The following is a 23311-nucleotide window of genomic DNA, read 5'->3' as shown; positions in this document are numbered from 1 at the left end:
TTGTTTGCGATATATTTAGATTGACATACCATAGATTTCCACATTGAATGCAGTGTCGGCGCGTCCAAAGTGGTTGTGCAGGCGGATTCTGTATTTGCCTCCGTTGACCCTGCGCTGGACGTTTTTTATGACCAGGTGTGTGTAGTGCTCGGTGGTCTCGATGCTGATGTCGTCCGTGTTCTCCAGGGTCTTGGCACCGTGGAGCCACATGATTTTGGGCTCGGGCCGTCCGATGTACACCACGTGGATGCGCAGGGTGGTGCCCAGCCCGGCGTAGTAGGTGTTCTTCAGGGGGTAGTCGGGATGGAAGCTGGGAGCCGCCTCTATGACCAGCGCTCCGGTGGTCTCTGCGTCCCCAGCGTCGTTGATGGCCTTGCAGGTGTACTCTCCCTCGTCTTCCTGCTGGTCGGTCATGATGGACAGTGTGTGGTTGCGACCATCAGAGCTCATCTCGTTCTTGCGAGACTCCACCAACTCTTTGCCGGCGTGGTACCATTTGATGTCGGGCACGGGGCGGCCAATGATCTGGCACTTCATAACTGCCGGCTGGCCCAGCTTCGCAGTCACCTCATCCATCTCCTTCCTCAGGCTTGGTTTGGTTTCCACTGAAAACACACAGCAAACCATTATTAATTAATAAGTCATAGGTATTCTGCGAGCATAGCAAGTAAACAATATGCATATATGTGCTTATGGAAGCTTGACTGACCACTGAGTTTAGTTTTGATGCATGTGGCCGTCCTGCGAGGTCTGCTGATGCCCGTCTCGTTCTCAGCAAACACTCTGAACTCATACTCTGTGGCCTCGGCCAGGCCGGGCACGGTGAATTCTGGGTCCTTCAGCCTCAGTTTGTTGCACTTCTTCCAGCTGCTTTCGGTAGACTTCCTGTGCTCCACCCAGTATCCCAGCACCACCTTTCCTCCGTCGCACGCAGGAGCCTTCCAGCGAATAGCGATGAAGTTCTTCGCTACATTCACCGTGTCAATCTCCCCAGGCTGGCTCGGCTTGTCTGGAAAACAGATCACCAATTCGCTTTCAGACCAAATCTATTTCCTATTCTTTGTGAAAAACATCGCTGATTAAATGTTAATATTAAATCTGACAGTGGAACTCCACGACCTGAGGATTACTGAAGCTTTACTGCTGTTTATGTAGATAATTTGTTGGCTTACCGAATGGATCTTTGCAGGTGACGGCTTCAGAAACACTTCCAGCCTCGCCCTCACCAATGTCGTTAACGGCAACGACGCGGAACAGGTACTCTGCGTCGGGCGTTAGTCCTGGCAGAGTGAACATGGTGGAGGTGATCTTCGTCTGGTGGCGAGACCATGTCTCAGCCGACACAACCTGGTACTCCAGGAAGTAGCCGGTGACAGGGGAGCCACCGTCGTCCTTGGGCTTGGTCCAGGCCAGAGCCACAGAGCTCTTTGTCACATCCATGATCTCTGGTGGAATGCTGGAGGGTTCGGGAACACCTGGAGACAGCAATGCACCTCATATTAATAACATTAACGATACTTCCGTACTCAGGTCATTGCTTAAGTATGTCATCAACAATGCTGAAACGTGTACAGTGAAGATAAGCCAGTACTCACACACAGGGGTCTTTGGAACGAGGGGTTCTGAAGATTTGAGTGAAGCGCTGACACCGAAAGAGTTCTCAGCAGTGACCTTGAAGTGGTACTCTGTTCCTTCTCTCAGGCACTTCACAGCCAGATGCGTGTCGGTGACTCGGGAGTCCACAGTGTACCAGGCATTCCTCGTGGCCTCTCGTCTCTCCACAATGTAGCCCAGGACCTCTGAACCACCGTCGTCACTGGGAGCCTTCCAAGACACCTTAACGGAGTTGGCCTGGACCTCATCGAAGCTCAGGGGTCCCTCTGGTGCGCTTGGTCGTCCGATGACCTTGACTTTGATCGTAGCCTTCTTCTTACCGACCTTGTTTTCTAGCAGGAGGTCGTAGACTCCAGAGTCGCTCCTCTGCGCTCCCTTGATCACCAGTTCGCTGGCGTCCTCGGTGCTGGCGATCATGGCACTCTCTGAGATGCTGCTGCCAACCTTGGACCAGTTGCAGGTGGGATGGGGTTTACCCTTGACGGGCAGAGACAGCCTCACCACACCTCCTTGCCTTACCACATACACGTCCTTGTACTTGAGTTCAAGGTCATAATCCGGAGATTCTGTGGGACCGAAAAGGGTTAGTCAGAACATCCAGAATATTGTTGTTTAAGGTTAAAGCTGTACAACTCAATTGTTGTAATGCCCAATGTTGTGCCCAACTGGGCATCACGGGGTAAATGGGACTACTTAAATGAATATGATCAGATTGATCATATTATGTAAGTATACTTATACATGTTAACTTTGGAGTTTGAAGTTCCATTCAATGAATTTAGTAATATTATTTTAACAATGTAGGAAATGATTATGTTGAGTTAAGGAGCGTGATCTTACCGAGCATCTCCGTCACTATGATGGTTCCAGGGACCTCGGCCGGTTCTCCAGAGCCGCCAGCGTTGCACGCCATGACGCGGAATTTAAACTCCTCCCCTTGGGGCATCTGAGTCAGGGTGTATTCACAGATCAGGGACGGTGTGGTGTTGCACTTGGTCCAAGCCTGAGTTCCCACTTTCTGCATCTCAATGAGGTATCCGTCCACCCTGGCGTCTCCCTCGTCGTCAGGAGCGCTCCAGGCCAGGGACACCGATGTCTTGGTGGTATCTGTGATCCTGGGGTTCTGAGGGCACCCAGGAGGGTCTTGGGGGTAAAACAGAGGGAACCATTTGTTATATATATATATATATATCACTTCATACAAAGAAGATAGGATGTGCTCTCCAAACAGGGGAGTCAGGGGTTAGTGCCCTCTCACCGATGGGGTCTGTGGCAACGGCGGGCTTGGACAGCAGGCTGGGCTTGCTCAACCCTCGGGCGTTGATGGCGGTGATTCTGTGTTCGTACTCCAGCCCCTCGATCAGCCCGGTGGATCTGTACCTCTGCATGGTGACCAGGTTCTTGTTGGCACGCACCCATCGTTCTGCCCTGACCTCTTTGCGCTCAATGATGTAGCCAGAGACCTCCAGACCTCCGTCCTCCTCTGGTGGGTTCCATGCCACCGTCATGCCATCACGAGACACGTCAAAGACGGTCGGACGACCAGGAGGTCCGGGCACATCTGGAGATCAGGAAGCAGTCTCATCAATATCTATATTCCCTATTTAATTTCATTCATAATAACGATATTGGCAATGCTGATATGATCAGCTTGTGGTGCTGAACGCTAATGATGCTAAATGCTAAAAGTTATTCTGAAATGTGATTGAACCAACAGATCAAACTGTCAGTGCTGTGGTTATTAGGGTATTATGTGGATCCTCCTTACTGTTCAGGCTCTTGCACATGACGACGTCAGACTGCAGGAACTCTCCCATGCCATAACGGTTCACCGCTGCCGCGCGGAACACATACTCATTGCCCTCGATCAGCTTGTCAAATTTGAAGGTGGGTCTACTGACAGAGTCACAGACGGGCACCCAGCCGGGGCGGTGGGCGTCCCGCTGCTCCACCATGTAGCCACTGACCGGGGAGCCTCCGTCCCTCTCTGGGGGATCCCAGCTACAGGTCACTGAGGTGGCGTCCACCTCATCAAACCTGATTGGGCCTTTGGGCTCGTCCGGTTTGGCTGGAGAAACAAAAAGAAACATGTTACATTTCAGTTTCTATCGTCGATGAGGTCCATGGAATTCAATCCAAACCGAAGGAGATTCAAAGTTGTTCTTACAGAGCACGACGACCTTGATGACCTCGGTCGTGACCCCGGTGATGTTCTTGACCTCCAGGGTGTAGTCGCCGGAGTCGTCGATGTTGGTGTCGGAAACGGTGAGCTTGGAGAACTTCCCGGTGCTCTTCACCTTGACGCGCTCCGACCCCTTCATCTTGGTACCAGCAAAGTACCAGGAGCAGACTGGGGGAGGTCTGCCCACGATGGGCAGGTCCAGGTCCAGAGCCTTCCCAGCCAGGACGTTCACCACCTTCTGAGGAATGCTGGACAGATCCACGATGGGCACCACTGGAGAAAGAACACAGATAATAATGGAGTCAGGAATTGTTTGTTGTATATTTCTACTACTGCCTGTTTCTAAACATGTGAGGATCTTACCTCTATATTACACATGATGTAATTACCTTGTGTACTGTTTATTACATATGATATATTCAGAACATGTTAGTATCTTACCTCATGTATTCATTACTACATATGATATAATTAGAACTAGTGAGGATGTTCTCACCTCTTTGTTCCTGAACCGTGACAGCGGTGATCATCTCCTTGGGCTCGCTGGCTCCTCTGCTGTTGATGGCCAGGATTCTGAACAGGTATTGCTCGTTCTCGTTCAGCTTCTCGATGGTGTGCTCAAAGTCGGTGGTCTTCATGGTAGCCACCTTCATCCATTTGTCAGTACCGAACTTGCAGGCTTCGATGGTGTAGGCGGTCAGCCTGCTGCCCCCGTCATGCTCTGGCTTCTCCCAGCCCAGAGTCACCGAGGTCTTGGTGACATCGATCATCTCCAGCTTCTGAGGAGGCTCAGGTACTTCACACACCAATATCACGTCCGGTGTTTCACAGGCCTCACCAATGCCGTAGATGTTCTCAGGCAGCACCCTGAAGTAGTACAGCATGCCCTCCATCAGACCGTCGATCTTGTAAGAAGTCTTGCTGCACTTGGAGGTGACGGTCTTGTAGGCCCTCATGGAGGCTTCCCGTCTCTCGATGATGTAGTTGTTGACTGGTGCGCCGCCGTCCACTGTGGAAGCCTCCCACGAAATGGTAGCAGACTCCTTTTTCAGTTCCTTGATCTTGATTGGTCCAGTTGGCCCAGGTGTGTCTGAAAAACAAATACAATCGTCACGATTCCTCTTGACTCTATTCAGAGAAAGTCAAGTGTAATCTGTCTTTTTATAGATTCCCAGATGAGTCTGACACCATCTTACCGTAGATCTTCACGAGGATATGGACCTCCTGTTTTCCGGCAGAGTTCTCTGCTACCAGGGTGTATTTGCCAGCGTCGTAGCGATGCACCTTGTCGATGATGAGCGTGGTGGAGGTGCTGGTGACATCGATGAAGCCACGGTTATGCAGGTCCACGCCAGCCTTGCTCCAAGTGAGGGCGGGAGTGGGGCGGCCAGTCACCGTGACAGGCATGCGCAGGGAACCGCCGGCACGCAGGCAGATGGTCTTCCTCAGGTCGTCATGCATCTCAAAGTCAGGAGTTTCTGCAGCACAGGGAGAACACCTCTTAGTTTCATCTTCTTAAAGCATTATTCAACAATAACTTTAGGCTATAGCTATTGTGAATGCAATAACTAAAGTGAAGCTGATATAAATGAAAAAAATTATGCAATAACTAATAATAATGTAATACTATAGTGATCTTGATATATATATATAATATGATATCCACAATGGATCCTGGTATCACTGTTATAATAATATCCACAAGTGATCATGGTATTATCTATAACCCTGGTGTTGTTGGAGAGGCGACCTACCTATCCTCTCAACCGGCTCCGTCTCTATGCAGGCTTCACTGAAGTCTCCGGTGCCGTTGATGTTGATACCGGCTACTTTGAAGCAGTACTTCTTGCCTGAGGACAGAGCTGGTACCACATGCTCGCTGGTCCTTAGGGTCTTCTCATGGGTCTTTGTCCATTCCTCGGCTCCTGACTCCTGCATCTCCAGGATGTAGCCAATCACGTCGGCTCCTCCGTCGTCCACCGGCCGCGACCAGGCCAGGCTGATGCTATCGGCATGTGTGTCCACGATACGTGGAATAGAAGGAGGAGCAGGAGTGCCTTAAGGGTGATGGGAGTTCATAGTTAATATTATTCATACGACACGTAGAACATATGTATCTCCAAAAGTGTATGAGGTGTTTTTTCTGCAGAGACTTACATGTGGGCACTCTGCAGATCACATATAGCGACACCTCACTTGCTTCACCCTCTCCCGCCTTGTTAATTGCAGTAACTCTGAACTGGTAGATGTTTCCCTCGGTGAGGTCCGACACCTTCAGCATGCTGTCTACCAGGGTCCCATCCCGGTTCACTTTGACCCAACGGGCACTCTTCTTCTCACGCCTCTCCACCAGGAAGTGGAGGATCGGGCTGCCCCCGTCACTCTCTGGCTTCAGCCACTCGATGGTGGCAAAGTCCTTTCCGGACGCCAGGATTTCTGGGGCTCCCGGAGGAGATGGCACAGCTAGGGAAGAGGGTGGTTTGTCAGCAGAAGTTAGCCGGAGCTCTGGCTCTATACATTTTTTTTAAAAGTGTGGCCAAAACCCATTGTATGAGGTAAGGTTTCAAAGTGACTTACTGAATGTGTTCCTAGCTATCATGGGTTCAGACTGCAGGAGGACTCCAGAGCCATACTTGTTGACTCCTCGGACTCTGAACAAGTACTCTGTGTTCTTGAACAGTCTGGTGATGTTGCACTTCAGCTCCTTGCACTCATCATCCATCACCACCCAGTTGAGGCGGTTGGTGTCGCGGCGCTCCACGATGTAGTGAGACACATCGTCGCCACCATCCTCCAGAGGAGGGTTCCAGCTCAAAGTGCATGACTCTTCTGTGATCCTGCTGATCCTAATGCTGCCTTTGCAGACACCAGGAGTATCTACAAGAGAGAGGACATGTTACATGCTGCAGACACCGGGAGGATCTACAAGAGAGAGGACATGAACTGTGAGTAATTCTCTTGAAGACCAGTGTTTCCACTCACCGAGGACCTTGACGTTGACCTCAGCCGTCCTGGTTCCACTGACGTTCCTGACGGTCAGGATGTACTGGCCGGTGTCGTCCCTGTCACAAAACTTGATGATGGCCATGGCTTTGGTGGGGGTGTATTGCAGGTGGTACTTCTCACACAGCTCCAGGTCTCTGGTTCCCTTTGACCAGCAGGCCTTGGGGTCTGGCCGTCCGCCCACAGCAGCATCCAGGACCAGGTCAGAACCGGCTCGGACCGTCACCGTGTCCAACAGCAACTTGCTGTCCAGCTTTGCCTTTGGAGGTTCTGCAGTCCACAATAGAAACGGTAGGTTAAGAAATGAGTTTACCTACTCAATAATATATACACAATAATAATAATAATAATAATAATAATAATAATAAATACAACGTGATTAACGGGGTCCGAGCAAAATTAAAAGTCAAAAAACACACTAATGAAAGATAGATAAATATAACATATAATTGTCATATTTAAGGAAAGATGTTCAACTTATAAACCTGAACTGCAGCCTCATTCACATGGTCAAAGCACCTATTTCTCAAGTGAATGAAGGGCTTTCTTCAAAGCATATACCTGAAAAATCTTTCAAATTCAGGGAAATTAAACATTTGTAGTCAAGAACACTAACGGAAGAAATATAAATATGACGAGTTAATTATGAAGGAAAAACGGTTCACGAAGAAGTTCTCCTTAATGCCATAGTGTCTTGGCAGTCCAATTCTTGGAATTAATGAGCCGGAATGTTGATTGCCTGATGAATTTCAGGTGCTGTTCAATGTTGTGTTTCTTAAATGAGTGGCAATGACAGAATGTCATGTTCAGCTTGTTCATAATGCTCTAAACAGGATTCGAACTCTCAACCTATGGATCACCAGTACACAGCATTAACCCGTTGAGCCACTGACATTCCTGAACTGCATGAAGTCTCATTCACATCGTGACCATGTCGATTGATAAGCACACAACATCAAGAAAACTTCAAGCACACATTTCAAAAGAGAATTAAGGGCTTTTTTAAAATAGTACAGATCTGAAAATATGCACTGTTAATGGTATCCACCTAATGATAGCCGTATGGTAGCTATACACTAACACAATGGTCAAATAGGCAAACTAGGTTGAGACTTTGGATGCTTGGCTTTTCTATGAAATTGTGGGAAAAGCAAAAAAATATATAGCAGAAGACCAGGGTGAAAAAGATGCATCTGATTTTAGAGATTAATATGATGACAGAATTTTAAGTCCCGGTCAATCTTGTAAGGAGAAATAAGTCTACCGATTGTTCCTATTTTTTTTTAAATAGCACCACCTTTTGGTGCATGACCACAATTTGGGTTTATTAGTAGTGGGGGGTATTGGTATCCACCTAATAATAGTCGTATGTTATTTTATACAATAACAAAATGGTCATATAAGAAAAATGGGCTAACTGCTCCAACTTTGTTGGCCAATATTTCTCCAAAGGAACTAAGTAAAATAAATTCTGTCCGATGATTTTTGTGAGGCTTGTTCTAAAGATTTTATGTGGCGATTTTGGCGAATTTTTGATTATTTTTGTAGCCTGTGAATCTGTTTATCGTGTTAAGCTTTAATATGAAATTGTGGGGAAAGGATTTTATAAATGCGTCTGATTCTAGAGATTAATATTCTGAAAGAGTTTTGAGTCCAGGTCAATCTGGTGAGGAGAAATAAGCCTAATTCATGATTTTTTATAATAGCGCCACCTTTGGGTTCAGTACCACAAATGTGGGTTTATGGGTAGAGGGGGTTATTGGTAACCATACCTGAAAATGTCAAGAGTTTTCGACATACGGTATAGGCTGCTGTTTGACTTTTACAGAATTTGAGGGAAAAAAACAACGTTACAGAAACAATAGGGGCCAAGAAGCTTTGCTGCTTGGACCCCTAATAAACAACAATAATAATATCTGACAACGTACCGAAGTCGGTCTTGCACTGCACGGAGCCAGTAGAGTCTGAAGGCATGCTGAACACCTGGTTGGTGTTCTTGGCGACGACTCTGAACTCGTAAGGCTCTCCCTCTCCCAGGGCGGTGACCGTGAAGAAGGTATCAGTCACGTTTGTGTAGTTACACTTGAGCCAGCGACCTTCCCCGGTTAGGGTGTAGTTCTTACGCTCGATGATATAGCCCACTATGGGACAGCCGCCGTCGTTCAGTGGAGAAGACCACTTAAGAGACACAGTGGATCTGGTGACGTTTGTGACTTCAGGTTTGCTTGGTGGGCCTAGAACCAAACACAATAATCTTATCATACAGTCACTAGAGAGATACTTCTGGCTTGCTAGAAGGGTATAGAAAACAACACTATGTATCATGTACTTTATATTATGGAGTTTAATATCCTTGTATTCTAATAAGTGCTGCTGACATGGACCATGAACCATGGCATTATTACTTGGACGTGTTGGACGTGATGAAAGATGATAACCACGGCTCTACAGTGGAAGTGGTGCTCTACAGTGGAGGTGGTGCTCTACAGTGAAGGTGGTGCTCTACAGTGGAGGTGGTGCTCTACAGTGGAGGTGGTGCTCACCAACGGGGTTCTGAGCAACAGTCCTCTTGGATGCCTCGCTGGCCTTGCTGAGACCAGCGCTGTTCATGGCAGAGATTCTGAACTGGTACTCCAGGCCTTCAACCAGTCCTTCCACCTTGTAGTTACACTCAAAGCAGGGGACCTTGTTTTCTCTAACCCAGAGGATGATGTTCTTCTCCTTCTTCTCGATCCAGTAGCCAGTCACCTTGCTGCCTCCATCATTGTAGGGTTCTTCCCATTTGATGTGCATGCTGTTGGCTGTGACTCCAGACACGCTTGGCCTGGTTGGCGGGCCTGGGGGTGCTGGAGGAAGATTTTTTAATCATGTTTATATAAGGTTCTATTCGTATATATTAGTGCTGTCAAGCGATTAAAATAGTTAATCGCGATTAATCACATAATGTCATAGTTAACTCGTGATTAATCGCAATTTTTTTCTATTCCAAAAATCCCTTGAACTTTCGAACAAAACTCTTGCTCAGCAAAGATGGGAAATACTATAACATTTATTATTTAAACCAGTATGAATATTCCTATCATACATAAGCCTATACACATTACCAGGCTATTGAATAACGCCTACACACACTCACACACACACACACACACACACACACACACACACACACACACACACACACACACACACACACACACACACACACACACACACACACACACACACACACAAACACACACACACACACACACAGACACACATACACACACACATAGGGTGGCGGAGTGGTAATCGGGAGAGTCGGGAGAATTCCTGTTGGGCCGTTAACGTTTCGGAGCTGTCGGGCTGATTACTGCGGGATAACAATATTGGGTTTATAAAAGTTCCTTGCAGCGCCGTCCGGCAGCCTGAGCTGTGCGCTGTGACACCAAAATTGTACCGGGGGAGAAAATTGTACCGTCTACGTAATCTGTGTTCGAAAATTCCAAACCTGCCTGGCAACAGACGACCGCGTCGTACAATGACGTAGGAAGGCTCAAGAAAATCCGCGAACATTCACGCTCATTCATTGTGCGTCACAAATGACATTTATTAGCGTTGCTAACTTTATATTTGCCTCATCTCATCTAATCTTCATCCGCTTATCCGGGGTCGGGTCGCGGGGGGAGCAGCTCAAGCAGCGGGCCTCCAGCCCTGGCAGAGACCAACACCCACTGAGAACGAAACTGACTGGCTGCCGAGGACGCAAACACAGCTCTCGCTTTGGGAGTACAGAGATTGGATGGCCCTGAGGAGAGACCCCTTTACCCCATACTCCCGCAGCACCTCCCACAGTTTCTCCCGGGGGACCCGGTCATACGCCTTCTCCAGATCCACAAAACACTTGTAGACCGGATGGGCATACTCCCAGGTCCCCTCCAGGATCCTTGCGAGGGAGAGGAGCTGGTCCGTAGTTCCACGTCCGGGACGAAAACCGCATTGATCCTCTTCAATCTGAGGTTCGACGATCGGCCGAACCCTCCTTTCCAGCACCTTGGAGTAGACTTTACCAGGGAGGCTGAGAAGTGTGATACCCCGGTAATTGGCACACACTCTCTGGTCCCCCTTTTTGAACAGGGGAACCACCACCCCGGTTTGCCACTCCTTTGGCACTGTACCCGACTCCCACGCAATGTTGAATAGGCGTGTCAACCATGACAGCCCCTCAACACCCAGAGCCTTTAGCATTTCTGGCTGGATCTCATCAATCCCTGGGGCTTTGCCACTGCGGAGATGTTTGACTACCTCAGTGACCTCCACCAGGGAAATTTACGACGAAACACCATCAACCTCGACCTCTGCCTCTGTCATGCCAAATTTGTACCGGCTGCCAAATTTGTACCGGGCGCGTCATCCATACGTAATCCATTCCAAACCTGCCTGGCAACAGATGATCGCGTCGTCCGTTGCCTGGCAACGGACGATCGCGTCGAATGACGTGAAAGGTTCACGAACATTCGCGAACCTTCAATTCGCTTCATTCGCTTTAAACACTCAGTTTACTTGCTAAATTTGATCAAACAATTAAATACAATACAAATATAAAGTAAAAACAAGTGTTATCTAGCGATCCGTTTTCTGTGTTACGTTTTGGCAACATGAGCGCGAATGTTTTTTGAAACCCACTTTAAACACTCAGTTTACTAGCTAAATTTGATTAAACAATTAAATGCAATACAAATATAAAGATCCGTTATCTGTATTATGTTGTTTTGTCTTTGGCAACATGAGCGCGAATGTTTTTTTAAACCTGCCCGGCAACGGACAACCCTTACTGTTGACGTGCCCGGTACAAATTTGGCAGCCGGTACAAATTTGGCATGACACCTCCAACATAGAGGGCGTGTTATCCGGATTCAGGAGTTCCTCAAAGTGTTCCTTCCAATGTCCGACGACCTCCTCAGTTGAGGTCAACAGAGTCCCATCCTTACTGTACACAGCTTGGATGGTTCCCTGTTTCCCCCTCCTGAGGTGCCGGATAGTCTTCCAGAAACACTTTGGTGCCGACCGAAAGTCCTTCTCCATGGCCTCTCCGAACTTCTCCCACACCCACTGCTTAGCCTCCGACACGGCAGCAGCTGCAGCCCTTCGAGCCTGTCGGTACCCTGCAACAGAGTCAGGAGTCCTCCAGGATATCATATCCCGGAAGGCCTCCTTCTTCAATCGGACAGCTTCCCTGACCACCGGTGTCCACCACGGTGTCCGAGGGTTACCGCCCCTTGAGGAGCCTAAGACCCTGAGGCCACAGCTAGCCGCCGCAGCTTCAGCAATGGAGGCTTTGAACACCCCCCACTCCAGCTCAATGCCCCCAACCTCCACAGGAATGCCAGAAAAACTCTGCCGGAGGTGTGAGTTGAAGATACCTAGGACGGGGGCCTCCTCCAGACGTTCCCAATTCACCCGCACTACTCGTTTGGGCTTACCAGGTCTATCCGGAAATTTCCCCCATTCTCTGATCCAACTCACCACGGATCAGAGAATGGGGTCGGTTGACAGTTCCGCCCCTCTCTTAACCCGAGTGTCCAAAACATGCGGCCTCAGATCAGATGACACTTTATATTTGTATTGTATTTAATTGTTTAATCGCATTTAGCAAGTAAACTAAAGTGTATTAAAATAAGCTAGCTAGACTATGATCCACTTTAAACACCCAGTTAACTAGCTAAATTCAATACAATACAAATATAAAGTAAAAACAAGTGTTATCTGTATTATGTTATTTCGTCTTTGGCAACATGAGCGCAAATGTTTTTTGAAACCTGCCTGGCAACGGACAATCGCGTCGAACGATGACGTTATGTTTCGAACGTAGGCGGTACAATTTTCGCCCCCGGTACATTTTGGTGTGACAGCGCCCGCAACCTCTCGCTCACTCAACAAACTGTCAACGTCGCAACCAAGTCGATTTTGTCTAGAGGGGAGTAACTGAGCGGTCCCTCCCAAAGTGGTACAGCCCAGGTGGGCCTTGAAAAGCAATTGGTCAGAAAGACGTAACAGCTAAAGACAACATTGCATTCTCGTGCAGCAGTCTCGAACAGAGTGACACACAAACACACACACACACACTTTTAAAGAGTTTGTCTCCCGCTCCGTATCCTTGCTTGGCCCAACAAGTTTGTGCAGCATACTTGTTGTTTTGTTTCCGGTGTAGCTAGATCCGGTATGGTGTTGTGGTTTTTCTAACGTGACTAGTTGTTGCTAAACAGCAGGTGAAAAAACTCAACGTTTGCCAAGCCAAAAGAGCGTTAATCGCGCTAAAAACATTAAAGCTGTTTGGTATTGCGTTAACGCCGTTAATAACGCGTTACACCGACAGCACTAGTATATATATATATATATATTTATGCTAGAAAAGTTTGACATCTAACGTTTATCCAGATTGTTTTCCACAATAAATAACAATTATGAAATATGATCAACAAATCATTCAGGGGGTAATGGAGCAACAAACTAGCTATGATGGCACTGGCCAGATAAAAAGCATTACTCACTGAATGGATGCTCAGCAACGATGGTCTCAGATTCCGTGGACTTGCTGACTCCGAATTGGTTTTCAGCACAGACCCTGAAGGTGTACTGCATGTACTTGGTCAGGTGACTAACGTGGAGGGTGGTGCGCTTCACGCTGGAGTTGATGAGCTGCCAGGCGGTGGAGCCAGACTCGCGCTTCTCCACAATGTAGTTGGTGATGTCAGTTCCACCATCATCCTCTGGTGCTCCCCATTCAATCGTACAGGACTCCGAAGTGATGGAGGAGACCTCAATGGTTCCGGCAGGAGGACTTGGTCTTCCAATAACGTTGACATTAATAGTGAAGGTCTTGTTTCCTGCCGCGTTCTCCAGGGTCAGGTAGTATTTACCTCCATCTCCTCTCATGGCCTCCTTAACAGTGATGCTGGTCCTATCCTTGGCAACCGTGATGGAGACTCTGTCTGTGTTCTTCAGCCTCATCTCCTCCAGCCTCCAGCTCACCTTAGGAGCAGGTCTTCCACTGAAAGGAACATCGATGGTGAAGGTCTTTCCAGACCTGCATGTGATGAGCTGGTTGATGATCTCACTGAGGTCAGCCGCAGGTTCGATATGAGGCTCCTTGACTAGAACAGAGGCCAAAGTCTCCTTCGGCTGGCTTAAGCCAGATTCGTTCTTTGCCTTGACACGGAAGTCATACTCATCACCTTTGTTCAGCTTCTCAACAGAGAATGTGAGGTTCTTTGTGTTTCCAACTACCATCCATTTATCTGTACCCTTAGCTCTCACCTCAACAACGTAGCACTGGATACGGCTACCGCCGTCGTGCTCTGGCTTCAGCCATCCCAGAGCCACAGAGGTGTCTGTGGTGTCCAGGATGTCCATTCTCTTTGGAGACGAAGGCTCTGCTGTAGCAATGGTAGGATCAGTCAGCTCCAGGGCTTCTCCCAGGCCATGTTGGTTCTCAGCGGAGACTCTGAAGAAGTATGGAACCCCTTCCAGCAGGTTCTGAATCTTCAGGATCTGCTTGGTGCATTTTCCACCAGACTGCTGCCAGGTGCGGCGGCTGGCTTCACGTCTTTCTACGATGTAGTGATGGATACGGGCTCCACCATCGTTAATGGGAGGCTCCCAGGTCAGAGTGACCGATCCTCTGCCCACCTCCTGGACGGCCAGGGCCTGTGGAGCTCCAGGGGTATCCATCACTTTCACAGTATAGGTAATAGTCTTGCTACCACTGGGGTTCTCCAGTGTAATGCTGTATTTGCCTGATTCATTTCTACTGCAGTTTTCCATGCTTAGTGAGCTGTAGCCCTCTGTAGTAGAGACCTCAGACAAGACACCTAGTTCCCCGTCTTCCTTTGTCCAGCTTGCTGTGGGAATGGGCTTCCCTCTGAAGTGGATTCCCAGACATACCGAGCCTCCAGCCTTGACGATGTGCGTCTGCTTAAAGCTTGCATCGATGTCAACCTGTGGGGGCGTGAGTCTGTCTACGGCCAGAGCAGCCTCGGGGGTCTTCTGGTCCTCACCCCGGCCCACATGGTTGACCGCCGCAACACGGAACAGGTATTCAGATCCTGTCTCCAGGCCAATCACCTCGTAGGTGGTTTGTGCCACCAATTCCTCGTTCACTCTCGTCCATTCCTCTTCTTCTCCCTTAACCATCTCGATGATGTAGCCCAGGACCTCCGTGCCTCCATCATCTGCGGGCCGGGACCATTCAAGGCTTATGCTGGTATTGCTGGAGTCAGACACACAGACCACCGACGGGGCACAGGGGATGTCCTTGGGCTCTGCGGCCATGATGGGCATCGAGACATTGCTTGGAGTGCCCACACCGGCATTGTTCACGGCCATGACACGGAACTCGTACTCGGTTCCCTCAGTGAGGTGGAGCACCTTGTGAGCAACCTCAGTGATGGCTTTCTTCGTGATCACTTTGTAGAAGCGGGTGGTCTTCTTCTCCCGCTTCTCCAGGATGTAGGACTGAATGGGGTCTCCTCCGTCAGAGGTTGGCGCTGTCCAGGCTAGTGTGATGCTGTCTCCGCTCGCCTCGGTGACATCAGGAGTGCCTGGGGCATCCGGAGTTGCTGGGGAAATATTCACTTTTTATTCTTTATCCTTATTATTATGTCTTTTTAGTCTTTATACTAATATTATTATTATTATTATTACTATTATCATACAATGTGAAGGTCAAGTTTGTTCAGCTTAAACAAATGCTTAAATCCCAGCGAGCGCAGCCACCCTAGTTAGTAAGATCAAACTTACTGTATTGCAACTGAGCGATGACAGGGGTGGAGTCCAAAGGTCTTCCCACTCCAAACTTGTTGACAGCAGAAATCCTGAACTGGTATTCGTTAGTTTTTATCAGCTTTGTGGCATCAAAGGTGCATTCCTTGCACTCATCAGTAACCATTGCCCAAGATATCTTGGCTGTCTCACGCTTCTCGATAAGGTAGTGAGAAACCTCGGAGCAGCCATCGTTCTCTGGCGGGCTCCAGGACAGCGTGCACTTGCCCTCGGAGATACGGCTGAAGGTGATGGGTCCCACCGGCTCCCCAGGTGTGTCTACACAAAGAAACAAGCTAATTTAATTCTTCACATTGTGTATGCATTTACATGTATATAAGATTTCTCATTGAATCAATTTAGCTGGAGCTAAAACACTAAAACTGCACCTTGGACTTGGACATTAATAGTCTCCTTCTTGGTTCCAGAGCCATTGGTGGCCTCAACAGAATAGACACCCTTATGGGTACGATCAGCATCCCTGACAAACAGGGTGCTGGATCCAGCCATGTTAATAACGTCCATGATCTTCTTGGTTATCTCCACTCCATCTCGGTGCCACACCACTTTGGGAACAGGACGGCCGGTGATGGTCACCTTCAGTCGGATGTTGTCTCCTGCCTTGACTGTTAATCCTTCAAAGTACTCGGGGCCAAACTCAATGTTTGGTGCAGCTAACAAGAGGAAAATAATAGAGGGTAGTTTGTAATCAATATTCAAGACATTTTTGGCCTGACAAATTTTGTGTTTTTATTTATTCAAGTAATATAGTTTTGATCACTGAGCTTTTCTGTGGGTTCAAACATTTTATGAGGTAATCCCTCACCATTTTCACTTCTGACCACGATGAAGCCAGAGGAGTTAGAAGGTGGGCTGATAACGCCAATTGCATTCCTGGCGATGACTCTGAACTCATAGCGCTCGTTCACAGCCAGGCCAGTAACTGTGTGCTCGCAGTCATGGACTTCTGTCAGGTTAGCCCTGAACCAGCGACCCTTGCCCTGCCGTTTCTCAATGCTATAGGAAGTGATTTTACTGCCACCGTCTCGTTTGGGAGCATCCCACTTCAAGCTCACAGAGTCACCAGTCACATCGGTGTAGTCCGGCTGGCCAGGAGGATCTGAAAATAAAGTTTATTATTATATTATCCTGTCAGAGAAAGATACGTTACATGACATTTACTACAGACATCACTCGTGAGTATGCAAGTCCTCACCAACAGGAGAGACAGCCATGGTTGGCTTGCTGACGTCACTCATCCTGCTAAATCCAGAGTCGTTCTTGGCGTAGACCCTGAAGGAGTACTGCAGGCCTTCGATCAGGCCCAGGATGCGGTACTCCCTCTTGGTCACCAGCATGTTGTTCACCTTCTGCCACATGATGCTGTTCATCTCTCTCTTCTCCACATGGTAACCTTGGATGGGCGCACCGCCGTCATAGATGGGCTCCTCCCATTGGATGGACATGCCGTCGTTGGTGACGTTGTACACAAAGGGAATGCCTGGTGGGCCTGGAGGCCTGAACTGGTGCTTAGCAATAACCATCTGGGACAGAAGCGGCTCACTCAGACCGTATCTATTCTCAGCACACACTCTGAACTGGTACTGCGAACCCTTGATCAGGTTGGGGATCTTGAACTGTGTGCCTTGCGCACTAGAGCAGGCCATCTTCCAGTCAGACTGAGTGGCGTCCCGCTTTTCTATAGTGTAGCACGTGATTTCTCCACCTCCGTCGTCATTGGGTTCCTCCCATGAGATTGTGATGCTCTCGGCTCTCACCTCATCCAAGAGGATCGGTCCGACCGGCTTGGAAGTTGGTCCCAATGTGATCACATGGATGTGGAAGGATTTCCTGTTGACGTTGTTGTCAAGGGTTAACGTGTATTTTCCCTCATTCTCCTTTGTAACATTCTTGATCATTATTGTGGCTTTGCTCTCAGTTTTCTTGAAGCGGATCTGGTCGCTCTCTTTCAGAGGCATGCTGTCCTTGAACCACAGGGTATTTGGTCTCGGCTTGCCCTTGTAGGGCAGCTCAATGTGGACATTGTGTCCCAGACGAACACTAAAGGTTCCTCCTGGGTAGTCTGCAAGACAGGCCTCAGGTGTAATAATGTAGTCGATCACCTTGATTGGCCCAACCTCCACAAAGTCACCTTGACCCTTATCATTCCTTGCAGCAACTCTGAAGAACATACCTGTATGTTCTTTTAGTTTCTTCACCTCACACTCACACTGCTTGCTCGTTCCTCCCAGGGACCATTCCTCCTCACTCTGCAGCCTCTTCTCAATCATATAATCAGAGATGATGCTGCCACCATCATAATCCGGTTTCAGCCACTGGAGAGTGACGGAGGTCTTGGATGAATCCTTCATGGTCACTTCCTTGACTGGTCCTGGTACCTCGGTAGCCTTCACTGGCTCAGCAGTGTCACATGGGTCACCAATGCCATTCTCATTCTCCGCAGACACGCGGAAGAAGAAAGACGTTTTCTCAGAGAGGTCTTCAATGGTGTATGTTGTGTCAGTGCATTTATTGGTGACAGCAGAATATGCCCTCTTTGAAGAATCTCTCTTCTCAATGATGTAGTTGTTGATTTCAGCTCCACCATCCAGAAGTGGGGTCTCCCAGCAGAGTGTCACTTTCCCACGAGTCACGTCCTTCAGAACCAGATTCCTACAGGGAGCAGGGGTGTCCTGGACCTTTACAGAGAGGGTCACGGTCTGGGGTTCTCCCACCCCATTCGCAATCTTGACATTGTACTTTCCAGTATCAAGCCTGGTAATCTCACGCATGACAAGGACTGAGGTGGTGTCTGAGTGGTGGAACTCATATTTGGGGTCGTTGTTGATGCACTCGTCTCCCTTGCTCCAGGAGGCTGTGGGTGCAGGTCTTCCCTTCAGGGGAACAGACAGCTCTACATCCTTTCCTGCCTTGACGATGTAATGAGTTCTCATGGCTACATCTGGATCCACCTTGGCCTCCTCTGCAGAAAGTATAGCATATGAGTTCACATACACAGAAGCAATTAATACTGTAATATAGAATATAGTGTAGGCATCATTAATAAACCAGTATTGTTGTAATTGATGGAAGTATTACTTTTCTATACTCTTATACGGACAGAGTATAGTTAGAGTATAGACATCCTGAATAAAGCAGTATTGTTCTGATTGTGAGTTCATACCCAGGATGTCCTTGGCCTGCACAGCATCAGTCATCTCCAGAGGCTCTCCACGACCAGCACAGTTGATGGCAGACACTCTGAAGAAGTAATTGACGTCTGGCTTCAGATCATGGGCAGTGTACTCTGTTGTTTTGACCTCTCCCTTGGAGGTAATAAGGGCCCATTCTTCCTCTCCCTCCACAAGCTTCTCCACCATGTAGCTGATGACCTCGCTGCCTCCATCCCATTCAGGCTTGGACCAGCCCAAGGTGATGGATGTCTTGGTGGAGTCCACCACCCTCAGCTTACAGGGCTCATCTGGATATTCTGATGTAGTAGTAGGGGGTGTAAGAGTTAGATTTGTAGATGAGCTACAGAACACACATCATCATGGTCTCAAGTATTACTCTGGACCTACCAACTGGATCAGCGGCCCTGTAGTAGTCCGATACCTCAGAGAGGGGCCCTAATCCCGCCTTGTTGATGGCACATACGCGGTACTGGTACTCATTGCCCTCTGTCAGATGGAAGATGGTCTGCTTGGTGTCAGTGATAAGGTCTTTGTTAACCCGGATCCAGCGCAAGCTCTTCTTGTCACGTCTCTCCAGGTAGTAGCCAGTGACGGCAATGCCTCCATCCAAGCCTGGTTTGCCCCATTCCACCAACATATTGGTCTTGGTGATGGTGTTCACCTCAGGGGTGCGTGGCTGCCCAGGAGTCACTACAGAAACACACAGTGCTTGGAGTTTTAGTTGTGAAACATTCAACTGAACATGGTTAATTCACGGTAATTAATAATGTTGTAAAGTATTGTTGAATGACTTACCAAAGGCATTCTTAGCGACGACTGGTTCGGACTCAAGAGCTTCTCCGACTCCAAGCTTGCTGACCCCCATCACTCGGAACACATACTCGTTTCCTCTCAACAGCTTTGAAACACTGACATGGGTCTGCTCCAAGCAGTCAGACACCGTGGACCAAACCACTCGGCTGGTTTCGCGCCTCTCCACCACGTAGTGTGTCACTTTGGCGCCTCCTTGGTCATCCTCGGGCACCGCCTCCCAGCCCAAGATGATGCGGTCGGCGGTGACGGATTTGAATGTAATTTCACCAGCCGGGGGACCAGGCTTGTCTGTAGGAGGTAGAGAGATAAACGCGTGAACATTTGTAAACATAAGTGGGAGAGGTTGCTGTTGGTTGATAATGATGTTGTTTTGGCATGAATGTACTTCTGCACTGTTTGTCGCAGAAAAATGTACCTCTTCTCCAGAAGATTTGCTCCATTCATTTTCGTTATTCTTAGATTTAAAATTCTTTGATTTTATTGAATTGTTTAAAGTATTAAAATATATAATGGGAGTCGGTTGCAGGGGAGTTGTCCCTGCCCGTTTTCATCTTGGCTCTGCGTACGTGTGTTCCTGTCTGCAGGTATGTGCGGGTCATTAGCAGAAGTGGTTGCACCTGGGGCTGGCCAGGAATATTAAGCTGATCGCTCTTCCTTTTCACCCTTGCTATGAGAGCTAGCTTAATTGCTGTTGCTGGCAGCAGCAATGGCATCTAACAGCTGCCAGATAGCTCTCACACACATTTTATTCAGAAAATGCAACATTCTTGTTGTTATTATTTGTCAAGATATGAAGATGATTATAAAACATTTAGTAGATTAATAAATTACCAAGAATTTCGATCCTGATGGATGCAGAGGCCGAACCCAGAGCGTTCTTGATCTTTATTTCGTATGTGCCGGTGTTGAAGCGAGAGGCGTCCTTGATGAGCACACCAGAGAAATCTGTTGTGCTTTCAACCGACAGTATGGAGGAGGACACCAGCTCCTTCCCATCCTTTAGCCACTCGATGGTTGGCAGAGGATTGGCAATGATTCCCACCATGAGTTTCACTGCAACTCCAGCCTTGTATTGGACGACATCCAGGTACTCCGGGGGAAGGTCAATCGCAGGAGCACCTGAGATATAATTCATTGATTTTAGTAAAGAAGTAGAAAATATCCAGCTACAGAATATTAAGAATGCATGGAAGTTCTCACTTACCACATGAATCAACACAGGTGACTGGGCCAGCGCTGAGGGATGGGTTGCTCACTGAGCCGATAGTATTCTTGGCATAGACTCTGAACTCGTAGGACTCATCCTGGGTCAGACCAGACACAGTGAAGCCCATGTCAATGATGTTGGTGAAGTTTGCTTTCACCCATCGTCCTTTGGGACCATCTCTCATCTCTACGCTGTAGCCGGTGATCTTGCTGCCACCATCGTAAGGGGGCCTCTGCCAGGCCAGGCAGACGGAGTTCTTGGTAACTTCTGTCACTTGCACGTTGGCTGGGGGCTCTGAGGAAACAAAGAGCGTTAAACCTCAAACTTAAAGTTTCTAAAATATAAAAACAAAAGATTTCACTAGGTAACAATAGGTTAAATAATACAATAACACTTACCACAGGCATCGATAGCCAGTACTTCCTCTGATGTTTTGCTCAACTTGCCAATGCCAGCTGCGTTTTCTGCAGCAACCTTGAACTCATAGAAGAGACCAGGGCAGATATTGGAGACCCTCCACTGGTTGGCTGGGATGGCCGTCTTGTTCACCTTCTGCCACAAGATGCTGCTTCGTTCCTTCATCTGGAGGTGGTATCCGATCACCTGGTTTCCACCGTCTACCACAGGCTCGTTCCAGCACACCAGCAGGTTCTCTCTCGAGACAAAGCCGATCCAGGGGGTGGAAGGCGGGCCAGGGATGGCTAAAGTCAACAAAATGTGGTGTTAATAGTATTGTACACAGAACCGAATCCATTAAGATGAAAACACATAAAGATACAGAACCAAAGGAATACATACTGTAAGGAAGCTTGACTGTGATTGGTTTAGAGTCAATGTGGTTGCTGACTCCGTAGCGATTCTCTGCCTTGATTCTGAACTGATACTCCTCTCCCCTGGTTAGTTTCGTCACCTTGACCGCACTTCGGGCGATGTTCGTGGAGACCTCTGTCCAGCTAGGAGTACTGGTCTCACGTCGGAGAACAATATAGTTTGTGACTGGGCTGCCGCCATCATATTCCGGAGGAGACCATTTCAGACACACTGTACTTTCTCCGATCTCTCCCACCTCCAATGGGCCGACAGGAGGTCCAGGGCGGTCCAGCACCACAAAGATGACGGGGATCTTGGTGGTTCCTCCGACATTAGAGGCAGTGACCTCATATCTCCCAGCGTCACTAGTGGTGCTCTCGTTCAAGGTGATTGTGAGGCTCTCTGGGGTGACTTCAGTCAGTAGCCTCTTGGAGCCCTTGATAACAACGTTGTTCTTGGACATGGTCACTTTAGGCATGGGCTTGCCACTGAGAGGAATCTCAAAGGTCAGGTTGCCACCTGCTCTTACATAGACAGTGTTCTTTGGGTAGTTCTTCAGATCAAACTCAGGAAACTCTGTTCAAATGAAGGGAAAAAAGGTTAAGAAAGGTTCTGGATTAAACGCACACTAAATATATATACAGAACTTATTGCAGGTGTGAAATCAAGCCCGGGGTGCATACCGTGTATTTCTTTGACAACAACCGGTACAATCATCTCTTTGGGCTCGCTGAGTCCGGCATGGTTCTCAGCACGCACTCTGAAGAAGTACTCAGCACCTTCCCTCAAGCTCTTGATGGTGTGACTCATGGTTTTCACTGTAGCACACTTAACCCACTTGCTCTGTCCCTTCTCCATGGCTTCAATGAGATAGCCAGACACCCTGCTGCCACCGTCGCACTCTGGCCGGGTCCAGGCAATGGTGACACAGTCCTTGGTAACATTTGCAACTCCAAGTTTCGTAGGAATACTTGGTACCTCTGTAAATAGAAATAAATGAATTATGAAACAAATTAAGTTAAGGGCCTCATATTAGTTTTATCAATTATTAAAAGGGATCCACCGATCAGGTAATGTTAGGACGAATGTTACTGAAAACGAATAGAAAACTACTATTTGTACACATTTTTACAGTGATGTGACATAGGCCAATTAGCACAAGTATACAACCACGTTGCAGGTGGTTGCATACTTTAAAACATCTGATTTTAAATAGTCAATAAAGTCAGGGATAGTTTATGGTGACATATTTGATGAACAATTGTCTTTCAGTCAGACAACTCCAACTGTTAACCAACGGTAGTATAAGCACCTAAAGCATTAATTATTGGGCTTTATTTAGGGAGTTTTGCACACAAGGAAAGTTGTAAATAAGTGTATGAATGTATCATTGGGACAAATACATTTTGCCAAAATGTCAACATAAATCACCAGTAAGCAAAGTTTAAAATAAATGAAAATAGTGTGTTGAGCTCTGTGGGTTAAGAGGTTGATGTCTACCTGAGAGAGGCTTAAAGTATTACGCCACGGTGTGTGAAGCATTTAACACCGCTCACTAATATACTCAAACACATTGCCAGTATTAGAATACTATCATCAAATTGCCATAGGTTGTATCCATCGGGACAACACGACACCCCTCCTTCATAGAACTCTTTGCCCAAATCACACTTTTTTTTTTTTTTA

At 48.0% G+C, this 23311-nt stretch overlaps 1 protein-coding gene across 1 annotated transcript in view; it reads right to left on the bottom strand.

Annotated features, from left to right (window-relative positions):
• The window catches only part of ttn.1 (titin, tandem duplicate 1), a 253662-nt gene that overhangs the window by 8025 nt on the left and 222326 nt on the right, over nt 1-23311 (bottom strand). Inside the window, exons 187-215 of the mRNA XM_056612257.1 lie at nt 22309-22605; nt 21614-22201; nt 21214-21516; nt 20813-21109; nt 20440-20727; nt 19591-19896; nt 19183-19485; nt 18786-19091; nt 16818-18584; nt 16428-16721; nt 15991-16275; nt 15581-15880; nt 13333-15399; nt 9343-9645; nt 8728-9033; nt 6779-7069; nt 6374-6673; nt 5954-6259; nt 5551-5853; nt 4993-5274; nt 4293-4886; nt 3782-4069; nt 3383-3682; nt 2873-3175; nt 2455-2757; nt 1596-2180; nt 1173-1475; nt 710-1009; nt 30-605 (exon numbers count right to left, since the gene is read on the bottom strand). Coding sequence (XP_056468232.1) covers nt 30-605; nt 710-1009; nt 1173-1475; nt 1596-2180; nt 2455-2757; nt 2873-3175; nt 3383-3682; nt 3782-4069; nt 4293-4886; nt 4993-5274; nt 5551-5853; nt 5954-6259; nt 6374-6673; nt 6779-7069; nt 8728-9033; nt 9343-9645; nt 13333-15399; nt 15581-15880; nt 15991-16275; nt 16428-16721; nt 16818-18584; nt 18786-19091; nt 19183-19485; nt 19591-19896; nt 20440-20727; nt 20813-21109; nt 21214-21516; nt 21614-22201; nt 22309-22605 — 13044 coding nt within the window. The remainder of the gene's footprint in view (nt 1-29; nt 606-709; nt 1010-1172; nt 1476-1595; nt 2181-2454; nt 2758-2872; nt 3176-3382; nt 3683-3781; nt 4070-4292; nt 4887-4992; nt 5275-5550; nt 5854-5953; nt 6260-6373; nt 6674-6778; nt 7070-8727; nt 9034-9342; nt 9646-13332; nt 15400-15580; nt 15881-15990; nt 16276-16427; nt 16722-16817; nt 18585-18785; nt 19092-19182; nt 19486-19590; nt 19897-20439; nt 20728-20812; nt 21110-21213; nt 21517-21613; nt 22202-22308; nt 22606-23311) is intronic.

This window comes from Gadus chalcogrammus, chromosome 16, assembly GCF_026213295.1.
Source record: "Gadus chalcogrammus isolate NIFS_2021 chromosome 16, NIFS_Gcha_1.0, whole genome shotgun sequence".
Classification (NCBI taxonomy): domain Eukaryota; kingdom Metazoa; phylum Chordata; class Actinopteri; order Gadiformes; family Gadidae; genus Gadus; species Gadus chalcogrammus.
This window is presented reverse-complemented; position numbering and strand designations above follow the sequence as displayed.